Consider the following 21,008-nt stretch of genomic DNA (forward strand, 5'->3'; position numbering starts at 1 on the left):
TTCAGTTATTAGACCTTAAGACAGATTTCTAGGAGAGGAATTACTGAGGTCAAGATCATACGTATTTAAACTTCATATCTAGTGCTCAGCCACTTTGCAGAAAGGCGGTCACTCATTTCTACTCTCACCAATGATGGGAGAGTACCAGTCTTCTGAACCACACCAGCACCACATATTGTTAATGTAAGACTTTCTCACCCTCGCCAATCTGGAAGGTGAAAAGATGCACTGCTCAGGTGAGAATGGAGGAGATGTGGTTTGATAGCAGTAAATGAAGTAATCATGGGGGTTGTGATTGACAACAAACTTGGTAGGAACTGAGGGTATAAACACACCCAATGGAACCCACCCAGGCTCCCTTTATGTAGCTTCTGGAGGTCATAGTGCCAGCCATGTGCTCTGAGCTGTCAGATCACATCCAGACTGAATTTGCATCTGGATCCAGCATTTCATGAAGGATACCTGTACACTGGAGAGCATTCCAAGGTTACTTAGGACCAGTATAATTCCACAGACTTGCAAGCAGAGCTTGAGGGAGGCTGTTCGCTTTTGAAAAGAGAACACATTACAGAAGCACAGTAGTCCTCTTACACTATTGGAAGAGCTGCCACGCGGACAAGAACATACACTGATGCTATACCACAGCATCTCCCTTGAGGACAGATAGACAGTTAAAGCAAGGACAGAATTTCTGACTCCATGTGAGGGAGATGGTTTTAACAATTAGAACAGCCGGTGAAAATGGAGAAGTCCTTGTTGGTGGAAGTGTCCAAGCAGAACTAAATGGTGATGCCTCCAGTCTATTGTGGAGAGGGACTTTCTATGCAGAATAGAGGGCTGAATCCCATCCCAGCTCCCGTCCAGTTCATGGGCTCCTTGTCATTTATTGACTCTCAGGATGCATGGAACTTAGACAGATTAGCCCTTGAAATCAACCCTGAGAGAAAGACTCAAGCCTTCTAAGGATTAGAATATTCTCTTTCCCATCACCCCTAATTTGTTTTGGCCTCAGCTTGAGGGGAAGGGGTCATTAGTGTCTCATCATGATGATCCTGGCTCCACTTCCTGTGAGCTTTTGGGAGGAAATCAACAGCGCAAGTTGCCACTCCTGTTGTTGGAGGCCAGGGAAGCAGAGCAGGGGTCAGAGCAGTGGGGAGAATCTCTCACTACATCACATCCATCGTCAGACCTGGCCGGACCCCTCCAACCCTGCAGTTCACCCGTGGGCTGAATTGAGGTTGTCAATGCACCCGTGGCTTTTGCTCATCATGTGGCTTGAAGGACAAAGCAAGAACTTCCCATGTTGTGCCCAGTAGCTGGGGACTTCACCCTGGAATGGAGTGGTGCTTGTGCTTTCGCACCTGGGGTTCTGGGGTTCAGTGGGAGAACTGGAGTGAGCCCCGTCTGTCAGACTGCCTTGGCCTGCTTTTCTCGCTCTTCCGCTTCTAGGAGTGATGCAGTTCAAGGGCAGCCCCAGCTTTCCAGACTAGGACAGAGGCTCTGCAGTCCTTGAGCAAAACTGAAGGTGGCAGCGTTCTATGCCTGAGCTGTGGGCTCCTCACCCCCTTCGCTCTCCTGTTGAAGTTTGGTAGTAACTGTGCCACCTTTGGCCACAGTCCACCAGAGAAGAAGTGTCCAGGTTCAGGTTGTATCCCTAAGATTCCAGCTGGTGATCCAGAGCAGAGTTAACTGACTGGCGTGGTCTTGAGAGAGAGGTTGGGGTTGGGGGAAGAGCATGTGCTCAGAGTTGGCGCACATAGGTCAAATCAAGCTCTGAGGCTGTGGGCAGGTTGGCCTCCCTGCACGTCAGCTGCCACATCTGCAAAATGGAAATAATGATCTGTCTAAGCTTCCTACTAGGCCCTCACTAAGTGTTGGCCTCAGTCCCTCCTTTATGAAAACAACTTCTTTCATAAATCCCAAGAACAAAATAATTAAGCATCATTTTGTATTTTCATAAATATGTCCTATTATTCAAAAGATATTGCTTGAAATGGGCTCATGAACTGTTTACAGTTGTCAGCTTCTTAATTTTTAATATTCTCATATCAACTGTAGAAAAGGGTGTGGGTTCTGTTAATTAAAATTTGCTTTGAGTAATTTATTGAAAGGGGAGGTTTGATGCTAGTTTACATCTCTTATCATACTTTCTCAACTCCTAGATGCTTTCTTTAAAATGAGCATTTCTAAAATTGGAGTGTCAAAAACTTGCCAGCCTCTCTTTTTTGCTCCTAATGCCGATATTGAGGGATGGTGTCCTCAAATCACAATCACTTTGGAATAGAGGTGGTGCTTAGAACAAAGCTAATTATTCCCATTAACTTTCACAAGGCTTTAGGAGGCCAAGAACTAAATAATGTTTGTTTGTGATTCTTTATTATTATTCTGTTTGTTTCTTTCTTTTTTTTTTTTTTTTTTGAGATCGGTTCTCACTCTGTCTCCCAGGCTAGAGTGCAGTGACATGATCATAGCTCACTGCAGCTGTGACCTCCTGAGAGCCAATACCATGGCACTGCACTCCAGTCTGGGCAACAGAGCAAGACTCCGTCTCAACAGCAACAAAAAAGGAGAGTACAACTAAAAAGCCAGTGAAACTTCTTTTCAGAAGGGTGAGAGGATAGCTCATGAAAATTTTGCTGTCTTTCCCTACTCCTGAGAATTTCTCAAGCAAGATAATCCTATAAAATAGTTATTCATAAAAAGCTGTGACTGTGGTCCTAAATCTGGCACAGTTCAACCACAGTTACATGACGATGGTCGTGATGATTGTCATTGGCAAAACTAAATCATTTTTATGTTGCAAAATTAGGAAATTAAAACTCACTGTTCATTTGTAATGTCATTTGTTTCCTGTATATCTTGGGACCTTGTTCTTAGAATGTGTGTTTTAGAACTCAATAAAGTAAGGTCACTTAAGTTGAATAACCCATAAGACTCTCTTTTTGGAATAGACATACACATATTTTACGTAATACTTTCTTATTATATGGGTAGCCTAGTCCTGTAGATATTAGAGTTACCGCATGTAACTTTTTCATTCCACTGTCCGAGTTAACTCTTGTGATCTATAAATCCACATAATACTACGAACAACAGGGAACTGCTTTCAGGTCTTAAGCACTCTGGACATTTGCTCTGTTAGCATGTCTCGAATTTGACCACCAAAATGCTTCCAAAGCAGAAAAGAGAGATGTGTACAACAGATAGATGGGAGGTGGGTTCTGGAGGCAAGGATAGCATTAGCACTTAGTTTATGAACTAGTGGAACAGTTTAGCATCTGGGAATTCTTTATTCTATAGAATAAAGTACTAAAATAGTACTTTTTGTCTGCATGAGTGAATCAGGTCACCAGATAGTTTGTTTTCATCTCGTTAATGCCAGTTAAGTTCATGAATGTCTTTCAGTGAACAGCAAGGCATTGAGCGACACTTTTGGACAGCACTTGGAAGAGCTTTTAGAGAGGTTCAAGGAGATTATAGAGTTTTAGAAAGACAGAAGTCACTGTATAAATTATATCTCATGTCTCTTAACTAAAGAAAATTTAAGTACCAATGCCTAAATATAAAATATAAAAAACATAAATGAACTGACTTCTTTGTTAGATCACATTGTGTGTGTGTTCTTTTCAGACATATGAAGATCCATGAGAAGGACCCTAACAGTGCCACAGCCACAGCCCCTCCATCTCCTCTGAAACGTAGGCGATTGTCCTCCAAGAGGAAACTGAGTCACGATGCCGAGTCAGAGAGAGAAGACCCAGCACCAGCTAAAAAGGTCCTCTTGGCTCCCAGCGCAGATTCACCTGCTCATGGGACTTCTGTCAGAAATACCACTAATCTTTATTTTCTCAGTGTGGAGACTTGGCAGACATCCATCCTAAGCTCTTAAGCTGTGTTTTCCCATACTGTTTCTGTAGAGTGTCTGAGAGAAGAGTGCTAGTGTGCACTTCCTCTTTGGAGCCCCTTTGGAGCCCCTTTGCTGAGCCCGGAGATGAAATGAAGAGCTTTTACAGTTGTTTCCATGCTTTCTACCTGATTTTTCTAGCTAAAACGCAAGCTTCAAAAGTGTTTGGGACTCTTGTTCTCACTTTTTTATTACCAGTGCTGGCAGATACCAGGTGCTGCATAAGTACTTGTCAGGTGGGTGGGTGGGTGGGTGGGTGGATGAATGGTAGTGTTCCGGGAGTATTTGTTGTGTGAATGAATGAATGGTCAGGTCCTTAATAATCGGGATTGGATAATATAACCCTTGCCTTTTATTATTGTAAATCTCTGAATTTAGCATTGGCCTCTCTTCTGAAGCCATCCCATGTGGGAGACCTCCCTTCCGAAGCCATCCCATGTGGGAGACCTCCCTCGTGACTTCACCTTTTTCCTTTTCCCTCAGATGGTAGAAGACGGGCAGTCAGGTGACTTGGAGAAGAAGGCTGATGAAGTCTTTCACTGCCCAGTATGTTTCAAGGAGTTTGTTTGCAAGTATGGACTGGAGACCCACATGGAGACCCATTCAGATAACCCACTAAGGTAGGAGAAGGGGTGAACTAGACCTTGTTCATTCCTGTTTCTCCTGGCATGTGACAGTGTTCTTAAGTCCTGTTACTCCACACTGGGCTCCAGTGATTGAACTTGGGCACAACATTAGGGAGGCAGTTCAGAAAGTATTGGTGTGGGGAAGAAGTTGGCTAAGAGTTGTCAGAGGGTGGCTGTATCCACAGGGTGTTCACATAGTTCACTGTGCCTCCTTTCTCTCAGCGAGCCCCTGAACACTGGGGAGTCTGCTATCACGGGTGTTCTTGGACAACAGATAGATTTTCTTGGCAAAAGGTGTTGCCACTCAAATGACTATTAGCAATGCATGAATATGTGGCCCAAACAGGGACAGCCCGTGTGTTGGATACCCCCAGCACAGCACTGGTGCATCATAGACACTAAGAAGCGTTTGAACTGAGCTAGACCTCATAGCACAGAAACCTGAGAAGCCAGTTTGGGGTAAGAGAAAGTTCTACTTAGTGCAGGACACTTGGCCAAAAATGGAGCCTGATATGTTTCAATAAAAAAGTGAAAGGTGATTGCTCTGCCATCCAGCTTCAATTGTAGGGGCTTCCCTGCTCCAGTGTTTCTGATCCTCAGCCTTGCCAGGCAGAAAACATGGGTAGTGACAGGACTTCCCAGAAGAATTCAGGGGACTCATCTTTCTTTCTCTACCTTCTCTGATAACTCATCAGGCAATCAGTCCTGTATTCTTGATGAATTGATAGATTTGGAGGTTTTTCGTAGAGAATTGCCACTTTAAATATGTTATCTGCCAGAGATTTTAAGCATTGGAAAGAACAAAGAACTACTTAGGAACCCCTGCTGTTGTTGAGAGACTTGAAAGTAGCCCATCCTGGAAGTCACACACAGCTGCAGGGTCACAAGCACAGAGCGGGGCCGTACACGCGTGCAGCTTTGGGTTTAGAAGACAGCTTGGGAATGCAGGAATTTGGGCATCTGTTTGCCTGAATCCCTGATATATGGACCAGATTTCCTTCTTGAAGACACGTGTTTATCTGTGACTTAGGAATGGGAAAATCTGAGCAAGCTGAAGACGTATGTTATAGGGAAAAGCCGAATTGTACAGTAACATGATGCCAGGTCAAATATGATTATCCTTAATCACATTAGCCTGACATTTTTCCATTGGTGAGGGAAAAAGGAACTTACGAAGAATTTACACGGCTGAACAGTTGAAGTGCTATAAAATGTCTTTACGGAACTCCCCAGTCTCAAGAAATTGCCTGATCATTGAGTTGGGCAGAGACTGGTTGTCAGGCCTAGACCCCACTCCTGTCTCTGCTCATATAGGACCTCAGCCAGCTACATCTGAACCTGTTTTCTCATCCTTCAAATTGAAGGAGGGCAGGACCAGATAATCCTTGTGTTCCTAAAACCTTCTTGTTTTTTTGTTTTGTTTTGTTTTGTTTGTTTGTTTGTTTGTTTTTGAGAAAAGTTTTGCTTTGTCTCCCAGGCTGGAGTACACTGGCACAATCTTGGCTTACTGCAACCTCTGTCTCCTGGGTTCAAGCGGTTCTCCTGCCTCAGCCTCCCAAGTAGCTGGGATTACAGGTGTGTACCACCACACCGGGCTAATTTTTTTGTGTTTTTGGTAGAGATGGGGTTTCACCATTTTGGCCAGGCTTGTCTCAAACTCCTGACCTCTGGTGATCTGCCCCACCTTGGCCTCCTAAAGTGCTGGGATTATAGGCATGAACCACCATGCCCAGCCCCAAAGCCTGCTTCTTAGCAGTTGTTTTATTCTGTCTACCAGGAAAAAGCATATGGCTCCTCTCTGTGCAGGCCCTCTAGTTCTGAGAGATTTGGGAAACTTCACAGGTTCAGGAATGTCCACAGCATCCCCAGGATATGGACTTGTAGTGGGTGGCAAATACTGAAATAGTTCTCTAGATCAAGGACCTGAGTGAGCAGAGATGACATTATCAGCTGAGCCTCCCAAAGCGAATCATGAGCAGAGGCAGAAACAGCACAGGGGACCCCAGCTCCTGCTCACGTGGCTACCCAGCAGCCTTGAGAGCCGGTGCTGCAGTGAATAGAGGCTGTCTCTGAGCCCCTCTGTGTACTTTATCTCACTTCGTATTATTCTGTGATCAGATACCACCTTAGAAACTATCATTTACCCCCGTCTAGATAATTCTGTTCTGCAGGAAAAATAATGTGACTCCCACAAGCGATTTCTGAGCAGTCCAAGCTTGCATAGCACGGTGTGTGGCAGCGATAGAGGCAGATCAGGTGTCCCCTTCTGAAATGCTGACCTGGGTGAGGGACGAGGTTCTCCTGAAGCAGTCCTCTGAGCAAGGACCTGCTCCAGGGAGGCCAGGCTTCCTCTGCACAGAGGTTGGAGATGGGCGTTGCACTGGATGCTCATCACTTTTTTCATGGTTGGGATGGGCAGGATTTGGTGAGTGATTACTCCACAGTGATGGTAGGGCTGGTGGTGTAGACAGGCTGTGAAGTTGAACCCTCAGTCCCGCATGTCCAGCTAGCTGACCTAGAGGATTTTCCTCACCTGTTTACAAATAACGCCCTGTGTTTGGTGAGGGGTTGGCTGAGACAGTTTTGTAGCCTGACAGGGACTTGGCCCCTCTGGGCAGGCTCTCACTTTGCTGGCCCCACAGCTGTGGCTGAGGGGTGGCCCATAAGAAGAGGTTGCCAGGCATCCTTTGTGGGGGCACACAGACCACCCCTGCCCTGTGCCTCGATCTATAATTGTTGCTAGGTGGGGTGGGGCTGGCATGGAAACCAAAAAGAGTTGATTACAGAACATGGTTAATGTCCCTTTGCTCTTCTCTGCTCTGCCGATCCCCGTAATAGCCTGCTATCAGAGGAGGCCTGGGGCAGCCTGCGCCAGCAGGGACTAGCTGGGTGGTGAACTGGGACAGTAGCTGGTGGCAGAGACAGCTTGTTAACCCAGAACTAAAATAGACACCAGCACCAGCTCCATTTCAAACCCCAGAGGCAGCAGAACCACAGTGGGATGCTACCCGCTTAGACTGAAGGTTTGTAACTCAAAACAGCTGTTGCCTTCTCACTCTCCTGCATTTGTCTCCCTTCCCCCGCCACCAACACTGGCAACGTGCCCATTGTTCCTTAATAAAAAGTGTTGGAAATCCAAACTCATGTAAATCTCGATTCCATGTTCCTCCACTCCACTGTGTTTCAAATGAATGAAATGTTATCATAGAACAAAAGGAAGATACAAAGCTGCCTTAGAGATGCCAGCTCTTAGGGTCAGGTGTTAGCTTCACCCTGACATAACCAATGGTCAGTCATCCCCCTTCCCCCACGACTCCCCAGATGAGGGAGAGAAGGCAGAGGAGGAAACAGAGTCAGGCTATGGTGAGCTGGCATTTGGAATTGGAGGTGAGGGACAGAGTGTTCAGAGAGCAGGCGGCTATCCAGAGGACATCCTTTGTGTGAGGATGTTGCTGGGCATTGAATGTCCATCAGAATAGAACAGAGCAACTGGCCATACCCCGCTGTGAATGAAGTCAGCTGGGAGGCGCATCCAGGTCAGCAGGAGAATCTGAGCCACGCGTGTCCCTGAAATTTTCTAATAACCACATTTCATTTCATTTCATTTTGAGGATCTCGCCCTGTCACCCAGGCTGGTGTCCAGTGGCATGATTATTACTCACTGCACCTTGACCTCCCAGGCTTTTAAGTGACCCTTCCACCTCAGCTTCCCAAGTAGCTGGAACCACAGGCATGTGCCACCCCATGCGGCTAATTTTTTTGTGTTTTTTGTAGAGACAGAGTCTCCCTATGTTGTCCAGGCTGGTCTTGAACTCCCGGGCTCAAATGATCCCCCCACCTTAGCCACCCAAAGTGCTGGGATTGTAGGTGTGAGTCACCCTGCCTGGCCCTAGTAGTCATGTTTTAAAAAGTGAAAAGAAAGAGACAAAATGAATAATGCTTTGAGTATACCAGTATCATCAAAATATGTCAACATATAATCAACAGAAAAATTGTGAGTGATGTGGTTCACATTCTTGCTTCCATGTACTGACTCTTTGAAATCTGGTGTGTGTGGCGCGACACCAGCCCATCTTGACTGCACCACACCAGCCACATTTCAGGTGCTTAACAGTCCACAGAGAGGTTTCAGACAAGCCACCTATGGCAGGGAGGGCTGCAGCTTTGATGCGGAGCCGTGTCTTGTGTGTGAAGGCCCAAGGGCGGCAGCTGGATGGTCACCCTGTTGGCACAGCCACTGCTGAGGGTGAAACTTGGCCAAAGTTATTGTGTAATCTTAGATGGCCCCCTGATGAAAGGAGTTCGGGTAATAAGTAATGTTAACATCATTTCAGTTAAAATGTACCCAGCAAATGATTGAGTTTGTACTGTGTGCCAGGCACTTGCCCAGGCTTGAAGGAAAGAGTGATGTTTGAGACAGGGTACGGGCTAGGCACAAAACAAGCTAGTTGGTTATAAAACAAAGTTCAGAAGTGAGTTCACGGCCCAGGAGGGCACATTTCCCTCAAATTCCAGGCAGAGGGATCTGGTGGATGCAAAGCTTCTCCTTGTTTACATCAGAGGCTGTGGGGCTTCACTTAATTTCCTCTTGGTCAGGGCCCAACTGGGTCTGGTACTTCATTGACCCTGGTCATCTCTGAGTTCAAGGTGATGACATGAAATCTCTGTTGGGAATTAGTACGTAGGGAGCCCAAGGGGGCTCTAGCAGGCACCTCGGCTCCATGAGTAGGGAGGGCAGCTGAGACCACCCCCTGCCTGTATCTTAGTAGTGGGGCCACCAGAGGGAAATGCCTTCTTTTTCCTACATTCTCGACTGTTCCAAGGAATATTTACCTCCCTTCACTGCACGCCTACCACTTACAGAGACCCCAAGACTCCTCATCTATCCGATATCGATCCTACCCTTGTCAAATGTCATCCTAAAAACAGGGAGAAGATAAAATATTTGTCAGCATCTTGTATTCAAGAGTCCATGAGTCTGAGGCTTGGGCAGGCAGAAACAGATTTTAAACACTTCTGGGGGCTGTGAACAGAGGTCCCTCCAGGAGGGGAGGACTGCTCCCACCCCTCACCTGACAGGTACAGAAGTCTTGGTCAGGACTACCCTGCCCCCTACCCAAGGGCCAGAGCGAGGAGTGGCCCACCCAGCTTTGGTGCCCACTACACACCCTTCGTGAAGTCCCTCAGACTCTGCCCAGTGCTTCACACCACGCTGGTTTGGTTGAACAATCGGAGTGGGGCATTGGGTTGCCGTGTGCAACCCAGGCGGGTTCCTGGGGCATGGGGAGGGGCGGCTGCCTGGCCAGGGCCCTGTCACAGGGCCATCACTGTTGCTTGAAGCAACTGGGAGAGATTAGTGCAGCTGTTGGATGTCAGTTCTCTGCCCTGAGATGGGCAGGGGAGGGTGGGCTGAGGGGAGAGGAATGTGTGAGTTGGTTGAGACTCTAGAGGAGAGGTTGTTTGCACTTACTCCTTTTGGCCTCTGGAGACAGAACAGGAAAAATGAAGCATGAAATCCCTTTTGAGAAGGAATGCCAGCCTCTCCATTAAAACACAATAATGAGGAAGGAATTCAGTATCTGAAGGAAATGGCCAAGCTGAGTGGCAGCTTCTCGGCAGGTATTTCGCAGGTTCTGCTGATGAGGGTTGCAGGGAGCAGGGAGTGTCAGCGTTAGGAAATGCTCCCAACTGAGCCAGCGTCCAGTCATTAAGGATGTGTGGGTCACATAAGGAACCAGGGCATCTGCAAATAGCTGTCCTCTGAACGCACAGTCCGGCGGAGTGGAATGAAGCCAGCCAGCTCCGTCCCAGCCTGCCGCCTGGCAGCTCTGTGACCTCGGGCAAGTGGTGACTTGGTTTCCCTATCTGGAAAATAGATTTGAAGACTGTTGTGAGGATGAAGGGAGATATTCCACAATCCTCAGAGTGTAACAAATACTAAATGCAATTTTTCTTCTGGTACTATTTAGAATGCGTGTCTTTTTAAATATTTTAAACCTTCCAACATTTACAGTTATAGGTGTTGTGCCACTCTATGGCTATCCCATTCCAGCGGAATTGAAAAGGAGTCAAATTCCATGTGTGATTTACTTGGTAGAGAACATGAAAGCAGTTTGTCCTTTACTCTTATAAACAGCTGTTTTTATCTAGTTTCACTTTTGTAAAGATTGGGAAATGGAGTGGCTCTTTAAATTTAGTTTGAGTCCTGCTTCCCATGTTTCTTAATCCCACTATGTGGAAAGCAGAGATTTAGAAACGTGAAGGAACTCGACACCTCTACGTCACAGAACCACACGTCACTTTCCTCAGATTGTTGGGGGATCCCTAGGGTTCTGAGGAAGTGAGTTTCCTGATGTTTGAAATTTGCCAATGCAGCCTTTCAAAAATATACTTAGCGTAGTTTTTTTTAAAAAAAATTCACCCTTCTTGCTGATTGTGAGGAGGTCATATGTCCTTCAGCTGTCACAGTGGTAGACTTGATGGAGTTACGTGACAGAGAACAGAGCCCAAGGAAGCACCTGAGCGGTTTTTCATCTCTGGGCCACTCTGTTAAGGCTTGTTTGTTGACTTCGGGATTTTCATCTTGTTCTGGAGAGTTAAGGTCACCAGATGAATAAAATATTACTGTTAGTGAGCACTGGGGGAACTAATCCCAAAACTGTTAAGCTACGAGGTTAAGAAGTTTAAAAAAAAAAAGACTTTTGGTGTCCTTGTTTTCCATTTCTGTAAATCACATTGCTGATAAATTTGCCTTTGGGCATGCACCCTACCCATTTTAGGTACTAGGCTCAGTTACTGGCTACAGATTCCACATGCCCTTTTCAGGGCTGATGCTATTAACGGTGATAGTTATTCCTGATAAGTACCTTAACTCTGCTGTGAGATATCAAAACTGATGGATCTATTTTTGGCTGTCTCTTTACCATTACTCCTTCTAAAGAATGTCTATACCATAACAACATATTTATCACACTGCATTTCTACCCCAGCTCAGAATTGTGCAACTTTCTTTAAAAAAAAAAAAAAGGAAGGGATGTCCTGTCTTCTTCCAAGGACATTTGCTGTCAGAAGAACAGATATCTCTGCCTTGCCTAAATAGGCAGGCTGTGTAGCACAGACAGCCATCAGTTCAATGACTTTTTAGAATTTTGGGGCCTCACGGTGGCTCATGCCTGTAATCTCAGTACTTTGGGAGGCCAAGGCAAGGGGATCACTTGAGGCCAGGAGTTGGAGACCAGTCTGGCCAACATGGCAAAACTCCATCTCTACTGAAATACAAAAAAAAAAAAAAAAAGGCCAGGCATGGTGTCTCAGACCTGTAATCCCAGCTACTGGGGAGGCTGAGGCACGAGAATCACATGAATCCAGGAAGTAGAGGTTGCAGTGAGCTGAGATTGCGCCACTGCACTGCCGCCTGGGTGACCGAGTGAGACGCTGTCTCAAAAATAAAATAAAATTTTAATTTACTTTTGTTTTCTTAAGACTTAGTGAATCTGAGTGTGAATAAGAACATTATTTGTTGTATTAAAGTCCCCTGAGGATTGAAAGGACAAAACTCCAGCTAGCAACTGAGTGTATTTTCTTGACCTGTTAGAGCTGGTTGGTCCCACCCCTTGCCCTATGTACCTCCTGCCTTTAGTGACTCAGGCACGTGGTCAGGCAGTGGCTGGCCGGTTGGGTCTCTGTGACTTCAGGACAGTGTGGAGTTCACCAGCTCTTGTGGGAGTCAGGCTTCTCTGACCATGTTAGCACTGTGCCCTTTCCAGCCCAGCAAGGGTCAGAGTCAGTATACTGTGGGATTTTGTTTGTCTGTTTGATTTTTGGAGAAGGGACAGGAAGGGCTGTGACAGTGCCTGTCTAGTCACTGACAACCACAGGCACTTCTCTAAGCACATATCAAAGACTCTCTGTGATCATGGTTCCCGGCCCCTGGTGTTGGCAGCCACCTTCCTGTCATCTGTGCCTTTACATACCAGCGGCCATGTAGAAACATTTTACCTTGTGACCTGGGAGGCATTTCCCTCCTCTGGGCCCCGCAGGCCCTCCTCTCTGCTTCACCTACCCAGTGCCACCAGGGACATTACAGTTGATACTAAGGGAGGGAGGAAGGGATGCTTTGAAGAGATAAGTGCAGGCAGCTGCTTCACCTCTGCTGTTCCAGGGAGCTCCACCTCCACATACCTGAACACCACAGCCCCCTCCTACCATCTACCCTAAGAACTGCTAGAGCCCCTGCACCCCATAATAGGAACCTCCACAGTGGAGCGGCCCCGCTGGAGGCAGGACCCACATTTCAGGGACTGGAATGTCATACATGGGGTGGGGAATGGTCCAATCTATTCCAGTATTCTAAATTAAAGTTTCTTATCCTCTTACAGAAACATTGGCCAACGTGTGCTAGAATGCAGGTCCCCTGGGGGCCTGGGGGGTGGGTGAAACAGGCTCTTGTGCACTGTCTTGGTACAGAAACACTTATTTCTGTGAGCACAGTGATTGGGAGTTCACATATGCTAAGCAGCTCCTGTAAGTTGAGGTCAGGCTGAATGTCCATCTTGGATTCCATGTGTAATCTAACCTGAATCTGTCGTTTGGAGATTTTTCCCCTGATGATTTTTTTTTTTTCTTCCTGAAAGTAATGTATTTCTGAATGTGATTTTTAAAGAAAAAGAAAGTTGTTTTTGAAAGGGTCAGTGGGGTTCTTAATTTCTTTAAATCCTACAAAGAGATACACTTCCCCCAAATACACTTACTTTACTGACAGCAAAGTTAGTTTCCATTTGGAAAAGTTACCCTGTTTCCAACATCGAGTTATCTCTGTGGCCAGAAAATCAAAAGGCAGCCAATCAGATTTGTAAACCTTTCCTCTGGCACATTATCAAGATCTCTTGCAAAATGAAATTGTCCTACAGCCCTCCCCTCTCCTGTGGCTCTGAGTGCAGTTCTGCCCCATCTAAATATTAATATTTTGCAATCGTGCTCTTTATGAGTCCCTGGCAGAGTGGAGATACACCACAGACGGGGTGAGGAGAGAGTCGTGGGGACCACCTGGCCAGTGACTGTGGTCTTAATGAAGATTGACAAGCCCAAGGGAGGTTTGCAAATACCCTGATGCCTGCAGCCGGCTTTGCATCCAGCAGCTCCATCCACAGATTTACAGTGGCCTCTATTGTCCTTGAAGAGCTGCTTAGAAACAAGGTTGCAAAGCTTTCTCCTTGGGGCCTTGGGAAAGCTGGATGAACCCTCCCGTTTCCACCTGATAGGGCTGATCCAAGTGTTTCTGGGTGGTGGTTTCCACACTGGTTTTATTTAAGGTCTGTCAACAGGTGCTGAGTGTGAGGCAGGGAGGCAAGCGTTTTTCTGTGGGTGTTTCTTCCTTTTAACCAACTGCACCACATGCTTCTGGTTTCAAAGCAGATTTTTTTTCTCTGCCACTGTCACGTTTTATGTCTTTATACTTCTAGGAGTCCCTTAGTTGAAATTCCATGAAAAGGGTGTGAAGTGTGGATTTAGACCTTGCTTAGATTCTGTTAGGAGGTTGAGTGCTTGTGCAGGCTGGGAGAGCATGCACTTCTTTTCAGGAGGCAGGTAAAGGGAGCAGGTGGGATGAGGCAGAAGACTGGTCAGAAAGAACACTTTTCTCCCCATGAGGCTTTCAGTTAGACAGAAGTAGTAAGGATGATTGTGAAGTTCTTGTGAGAAGAGAGAACACGTTCTTTTGAAATTAAAACTCAGTTTTTCCTGATTTTTCATGTTGGCTAAAACGGGCCAGGAAACGGGCTTTTCCTGATTTCTTTTTTCCTCTTGTACAAAAACATAATGATTAAATTTGGAAAAGTACTTTGCGGTTTTCAAGGGACTTTGTTATTCACAGTAACTGCAAAGATCCCCCTGTTTTAGATGAGAAGGGAAACTGAGGTATGGAGAAGGAAAGGAACAGGAGAGAAGTAACAAAGATGAGTAAAGTATTGGGAATGTCTTTTCTCTGGGAGTTCTAACAATCTAACAGGCTTGTGCTTTAAGACGTTTCTAGATAGCAGATTCTCACACCTAACTCACTGTGTCTTCCAAACTTGTCTAACTATAAGAATCAGCTGCTGTGCTTGTTCATATACAGATTCTTAGGCCCATCCTCTAGTTATTCTGATTTCAGTTGGTCTGGGGTGATCTAGGAGTCTGCTTTTTTTAACAAGGTCATGTGGGGATTCTTATCTCTTGGCATGTTTGGGAAATTTTACATAGCCAGCAGCTGAAGTGCAGATGGAAATAAGTTGTCCAAGGTCATACAGTCTGAACTCCCTGATCCCCACCTGGTGTCTCTGGTCCCTGAGTCCACATCCCCCTACCACCCACTGCTCCACAGCTGCCTTCCCAGGGACACAGAGTTTGTGGTCAATACTGGATAATTCTGCCACGTCTTTATTGTCATGTCTTCATCAGCTACTACGTATGAAGCTGTCCAGAAACGAGGGATTTTGAGGGTGAGTGAGAGAATGAAGAAGACAGACACAGGCATAAGAGACAAAAAAAACCTCAATGTTATTAAAAATGCAAGTAGGGGTGCACACCTGTTGCCCTAGTTACTAGGGAGGCTGAGACAGGAGGATTGCTTGAGCCCAAGAGTTCAAGGCCAGTCTGGGCAACATAGTGAGCCCACCTCAAAAAAGAGAAAAAATCAGTACAACCGTAGAGGTACAGTAAATTCTAAATCTAATTGCCATGTTGAGGCATTCATTCTCCATTCCCTTCATAAAACCTACTTATTAATGCCAGTCACACTAAATATTCATAACCAATAGGCTATGCACTAGTACAAAAGTCTCAAAAGTGGAGAGTAGCCAAGCACAGTGTCTCACACCTGTAACCCCAACATGTTGGGAGGCCAATTCAGGAGCATTGCTTGAGCCCAGGAGTTTGAGATCAGCCTGGGCAACATGGTGACACCATGTCTCTAAAAAAAATTTTAAAAATTACCCAGGTATGGTAGCACATGCCTGTAGTCCCAGCTATGAAGGGAGGCTGAGGTGGGAGGATCACTTGAGCCCGGGAGTTCAAGGCTGCAGCTGGGCGACAGAGCCAGACTTTTTTTTTTTTTTAAAGAAAAAAAAAGAAGGGCTGGGCACAGTGGCTCACGCCTGTAATCCCAGCACTTTGGGAGGCCTTGGTGGGCAGATCAGCAGGCAGTTCGAGGCCAGTCTGGCCAAAATGGAGAAACCTCGTCTCTACTAAAAATACAAAAATTAGCTGGGCGTGGTGACACACGCCTGTGATCCCAGCTACTCAGGAGGCTGAGGCGGGAGAATCACTTGAACCGGGGAGGTGGAGGTTGCAGTGCGCCGAGATCACGCCATTGCACTCCAGCCTGGGCAACAACAGCAAAACTCTGTCTCAAAAAAAAAAAAAGTGAAGAGTATTCAGTAAGATCTCTAGGATACAAGGAAAAAACGATATTTTTTTATCTCACTGTTTTAAAATTTCTATTCGGTAATATACCTGGCACATTACATATATGCAAATATGTATGTATATAAATACATATACATACTACCTGTGTACACACATACATATTCTCAGCTAAACAACAAACACATATGGACCACATACGAAAAACTTTTTTATAGGAGTGGTGCACATTTCAGAAAGTTTGCAGCCACCTCTCAGTCCTACCTGCCTGCCTTTTGCAATTGCATGCTACCTAAAGTCTCTTCCCAATCTGTTTATGTCTGTAATACTTGTAATCATTTATTATAAGCTGATGGAATATGGTTTTAATAAAAGAATAGTCTCTGCAGAAACTTACGTTGGAAAGGCTTATTTACAGTGCAGATTGGACAGAGTGTTTTTTTTTAGTTGCTGTCAAATTTAGGCTAGGTAAGATACCTGTGCACAGTTGAATGCCATAATCGTAAAAATCTAGGATTCCGCTTTAGTTTGGCTTGCAAAAATCTGGTATAATAAACTCCCATGTACCCTTATCCAGTTTCGGGGATTATCAACTCACAGCCAATTTTGTTTCCTCTCTTCCCCAACTGAGGTAATTTCAAAACAAATCCCAGATATCCTATGTTTTATTTATAAGTGTTTCATTGTATATCTTTTTTTAAAAGGGACCCTTTTAAAAAGCATAGCCAAAATAATATCATAACTGAAACATTCAGTCACTTGTGAATATATCAAATATCTCTGATCAGAGTTAGATTTCCCCAATTCAGACATTTCTCTTAGCCTTTCAGTCCAATATAGATCTTTCAGCCAACTGGTGGCGAGGTGATGGATTGGTGACCATGGGGAGGGTGCAGTTGAACTTGAGCATGGGGAGAATGAACTGGGGGTGGGAGAAGGAAGGAGCTCCATCTCCAGGACAGAGGCTCTTGTTGCCAAGGGTCACCGTCCTCCCTGTGTGCACAGCTCAGAGCTTGAACGTGTTTCAGCCAGAAAGAACCTCACCCAGAGGGGCTGCATCCATTCTGCTTCCCCGCAGGATGTGTCTCATGGCCTGTGATTTAGACCGCTGGGTACTTTGATGTCTGGGCCCGCAGTGTGAGGACTTCCAGCCCCTAAAGGTGTTCTTCATTATCCAGACCCATCCCTTCCCTGGGCCTTGACCATAGTGGTGAGCTCAGCAGAATTCCCTCAAAAGGAACACTGTGTTTTGAGTAGCTCATGGGAACCCAGGGTTGGGGTTCCAAAGGTAGCTGAGCAGTGACAGGAGAGTGCTCAGGAGAGGCCCTGCCTGAACAGGGGAGCCAGGGGAGGAGCATGCACAGCAGGACCGGGTTCTGCTGTGCCCGCTACAGCGCGATAAGGCAAGCAGGGCAGCCCATACTGACACTTCTTCCTTTTGGTGCTTCCTGAAAGTGAGTGCAGCTGCTTCGTGGCTGACTTCGTTATCTTTTTATTTCCAGGGAAGACTCTCTCTCAAAAAAAGTCTTCACTGAGGTGCATGCAGTGTGGACACAAGCAAGTGGCTTTGCCTGGCTGAAACAGTGATAAAAGGAGCTAGCTACCTTAGAGGGGGTGAGGGTCAGATATGTTTGCACACGTAAATACATGAAATGATGCTTGGTATACAGCATTGTCCGACAGAATATCCTGTGATCGTGCAAACATATTGTGTCTGTGCTTCCCAATGCAGCTGAGCCCTTAAAAGAAGGCTGAAGTGACTGAGGAAACTTTAAATTTGAACAGCCACATATGGCTTTGGTGGCTACTACATTCCGTGCAAGTCTAGGGGATGTTGATAATACCATAACGATGGTATTTTGTTTTTATCCACCCATCTGCACACTGATGTAAAACTTTTAATATGGTTCTCAGTGAAGACCTAGAAGACAATACTGGTATGAAAAGCAGAGACAATATTATAAAGTGGTGTTTGCTATGCATCTGTGTGGCCCGGAACATTTAGGATGTCAAAGATCATCTCTGAAATGAAGAGTCAGATTTTGAAGTGGACTGCATCTGTGGGAGTCTTTCAAGGAAGGAGAGGCAGCCTTGTGATAGGCATGGGTGGGAGCAGGAACTCAGGCTGACATTTCATGTGTGCTTCTTACTGGCTATGTGGCATGAGTCACATTGCGTCGTATTTTTGATCACCAGTGTTCATCTGGAAGATGAGAGTCATGATACGTACCTGCCTCCTGGGGTTGCCATATGTGCTGTGCTGTCAGGGTGCCTAAGCTCCGTCCGTGAGGACCGTGGTTATCATTCAGATAATGATGATGCTAATACCACAACTTAATGCACAATCACTGTCACTTCTAATTAGATTGGAAAGTTTAATAATTTTTATCCCTATCAGATGCCAGGGATGCCGATTGATTGCTCTAGCTACTACTTAAATGTATATGCTCTTTTGACTTTTAAACATTTACTCTCTAGACTTTTAAGCATTAGAATCCAGTGAACTGAGGAAGAGAGAAACCTCTGACATGATCCCACTAATGCCTGATCGAGGTGAGAGCAAGCAGGTCTGCCACAGTGACTTCAGGTTCTCAGCTGTCTTCTTCTTGTGCCCAGACTGTGGGTGTTCAAGTCGTATGTACATCTTGTGCTGCCTGCAAAGATTTGGTATCCAGAAGTTGGTAGAATACAATGTTTTTTAAAGGAAGAGGTTTTTGGTGCTAACCATGCAGCCTGGCTTCTTGACATCATGTCATTTTTATTTTACTCAATGGAAATGAGTCAACAAAAACATAAGGCTGGAAGAGTAGAAACTCTGACTTAACTGCTTCCTCATATGTTCTCCCTTTCTCCCTCCTCATATGTTCTCCCTTTCCTCTCCTAGATGTGATATTTGCTGCGTTACCTTTCGAACACATCGAGGACTGCTGCGTCACAACGCGCTTGTCCACAAACAACTTCCCAGGGATGCAATGGGCAGGCCTTTCATACAGAACAACCCTTCGATTCCCGCTGGCTTCCACGACTTAGGATTCACGGACTTCTCCTGTAGGAAGTTTCCTCGCATTTCTCAGGTATTCTGATCAGCCCATGGAAGCAACCAGCAACTGCCTTCCATGGTCCACGCAGTTAGACTAAACTTCCTCTCCCTGAGGTTTCTTTCCTTAAAATGTCGGCTGGGCTTTGTCTTTTTTATAACACCTTTTTTCTTAAAATTATGGTTGGCCCTTTCAGTCTTCCTTGGGTTGTTGGGTTGAGAAGGGCGCATAGTCTTGTTTGGGGTTGAATATCCTAAGAACTTGTGCATCAGTCTAGCTGTTCTGTGCCTTTTGCCCATTCTTGGGTCTTTGAGGTTTAAGATGTCAACCCTTGTAGGCCAGGCCCCAGTGACTCACACCTATAATGCCAGCACTTTGTGAGGCCAAGGCAGGAGGATCATTTGAGGTCAGGAGTTTGAGACCTGCCTGGACAGCATAGCAAGACTTTATCTCTACAAAAAATTTAAAAATTAGCCAGGCATGGTGGTGTGCACCTAGTAGTCCCAGCTACTTGGGAGGCTGAGGTGGGAGGATACTTGAGCCCAGGAGGTTGAGGCTGCATTGAGCCATGATCGCGCCACTGCCCTCCAGCCTGGGTGGCAGAGAGAGATTGTCTCAAAAATAAAATTTTAGGGCCGGGCACGGTGGCTCATGCCTGTAATCCCAGCACTTTGGGAGGCCACGGTGGTCAGATCACAAGGTTAGGAGTTCAAGACCAGCCTGACCAACATGGTGAAACCCTGTCTGTACTAAAAATACAAAAATTAGCCAGATGTGGTGGCACGCTCCTGTAATCCCAGCTACTCGGGAGGCTGAGGCAGGAGAATCACTTGAACCCAGGAGGCTGAGGTTGTAGTGAGCTGAGATTGCACCATTGCATTCCAGCCTGGGCAACAGAGCGAGATTCCATCTCAAAAAAAAAAAAAAAAAAATTTTTTTAATAAAATAAAAGTTGTGAATTGTAGAACACCCCAGCCCTATAATAATTGGAATTTGTGGGCTTTTAAAAAAATCTTTACTATCTGCGTTGCAGCTAAATATTCTAAATATTGTGGTTTCTATTGAAAACAGTTTGGGTCATTATTGACCTGAATAAGAAAAGAGCCATATATATTCCCGCTAATAAAGCACCTGCTAAAACTACTTTGAAATTGGCTGGGCACAGTGGCTCGTGCCTCTAACCCCAGCACTTTGGGAGGCCAAGGCGGGTGGAGCACTTGAGGCCAGGAGTTTAAGACCAGCCTGGCCAACACAGTGAAACCCCGTCTCTACTAAAATTATAAAAAATTAGCTGGGCATAGTGGCACATGCCTATAATCCCAGCTGCCGGGGAGGCTTAGGCATGACAATCTCTTGAACCTGAGAGGTGGAAGTTGCAGTGAACCGAGATCATGCCTGGGTGACACAGCGAGACTCAGTCTCAAAAACAAATAAATAAAACTAAAACTACTTTGAAATTATTTTTTTCCCCATTTAAAGAAGTTCAGATAGAAGGCATCGACAGTGTTGTTCTTCAAGTGTATAAGGTACAAACTCAATGGATTGTTCCATATGCACACCACCCATGTTAACCCCCCAGGTGACATTCCTCATAGCCCCTCCAGGCAGCGTCCCCCTTCCACAATCATAGAGGGGTAGGGTAGCTGATTCTCCAACATCTCCCACCCTCAGTTTTGCAAGGCACCCATTTTTTAAAAGAATTAATTCTACCCTTGTGGTATTGTTACTTAACTATGCTTCAGAATCTCTCATGAGATACCTTGTGGGGTTGATATCATTTATCATGCAAACATGATTCTTAAGCTGCTTTGTGGATTTCCTTATTCAGTCTAGTGTGTTAGCAAACAGGAGAAGGTCAACTTTTTTTTTTTTTTTTTTTTTTTTTTTAAGGCAGAGTCTTGTTCTGTTGCCCAGGCTACAGTGCAGTGTGGCATAGTCATGTCTCACTGCAGACTCAACCTCCTTAGGCTCAGGTGCTTTTCCTGCCTCAGCTTCCCAATAGCTAGGACACAGGCATGTACCACCATATCTGGCTAATTT

General features: G+C 45.7%; 1 protein-coding gene across 8 annotated transcripts in view; it reads left to right on the forward strand.

Annotated features, from left to right (window-relative positions):
* RREB1 (ras responsive element binding protein 1) overlaps positions 1-21,008 on the forward strand; it is a 200,202-nt gene that overhangs the window by 155,877 nt on the left and 23,317 nt on the right. For all 8 annotated transcript variants that reach the window (XM_073005637.1, XM_007973781.3, XM_007973777.3 and 5 more), the window contains exons 7-9: positions 3,631-3,775; positions 4,388-4,524; positions 18,815-19,004. In XM_073005637.1, the coding sequence (XP_072861738.1) occupies positions 3,631-3,775; positions 4,388-4,524; positions 18,815-19,004 (472 nt within the window). The remainder of the gene's footprint in view (positions 1-3,630; positions 3,776-4,387; positions 4,525-18,814; positions 19,005-21,008) is intronic.

The sequence above is a fragment of the Chlorocebus sabaeus genome, chromosome 17 (genome assembly GCF_047675955.1).
Source record: "Chlorocebus sabaeus isolate Y175 chromosome 17, mChlSab1.0.hap1, whole genome shotgun sequence".
Taxonomy (NCBI): domain Eukaryota; kingdom Metazoa; phylum Chordata; class Mammalia; order Primates; family Cercopithecidae; genus Chlorocebus; species Chlorocebus sabaeus.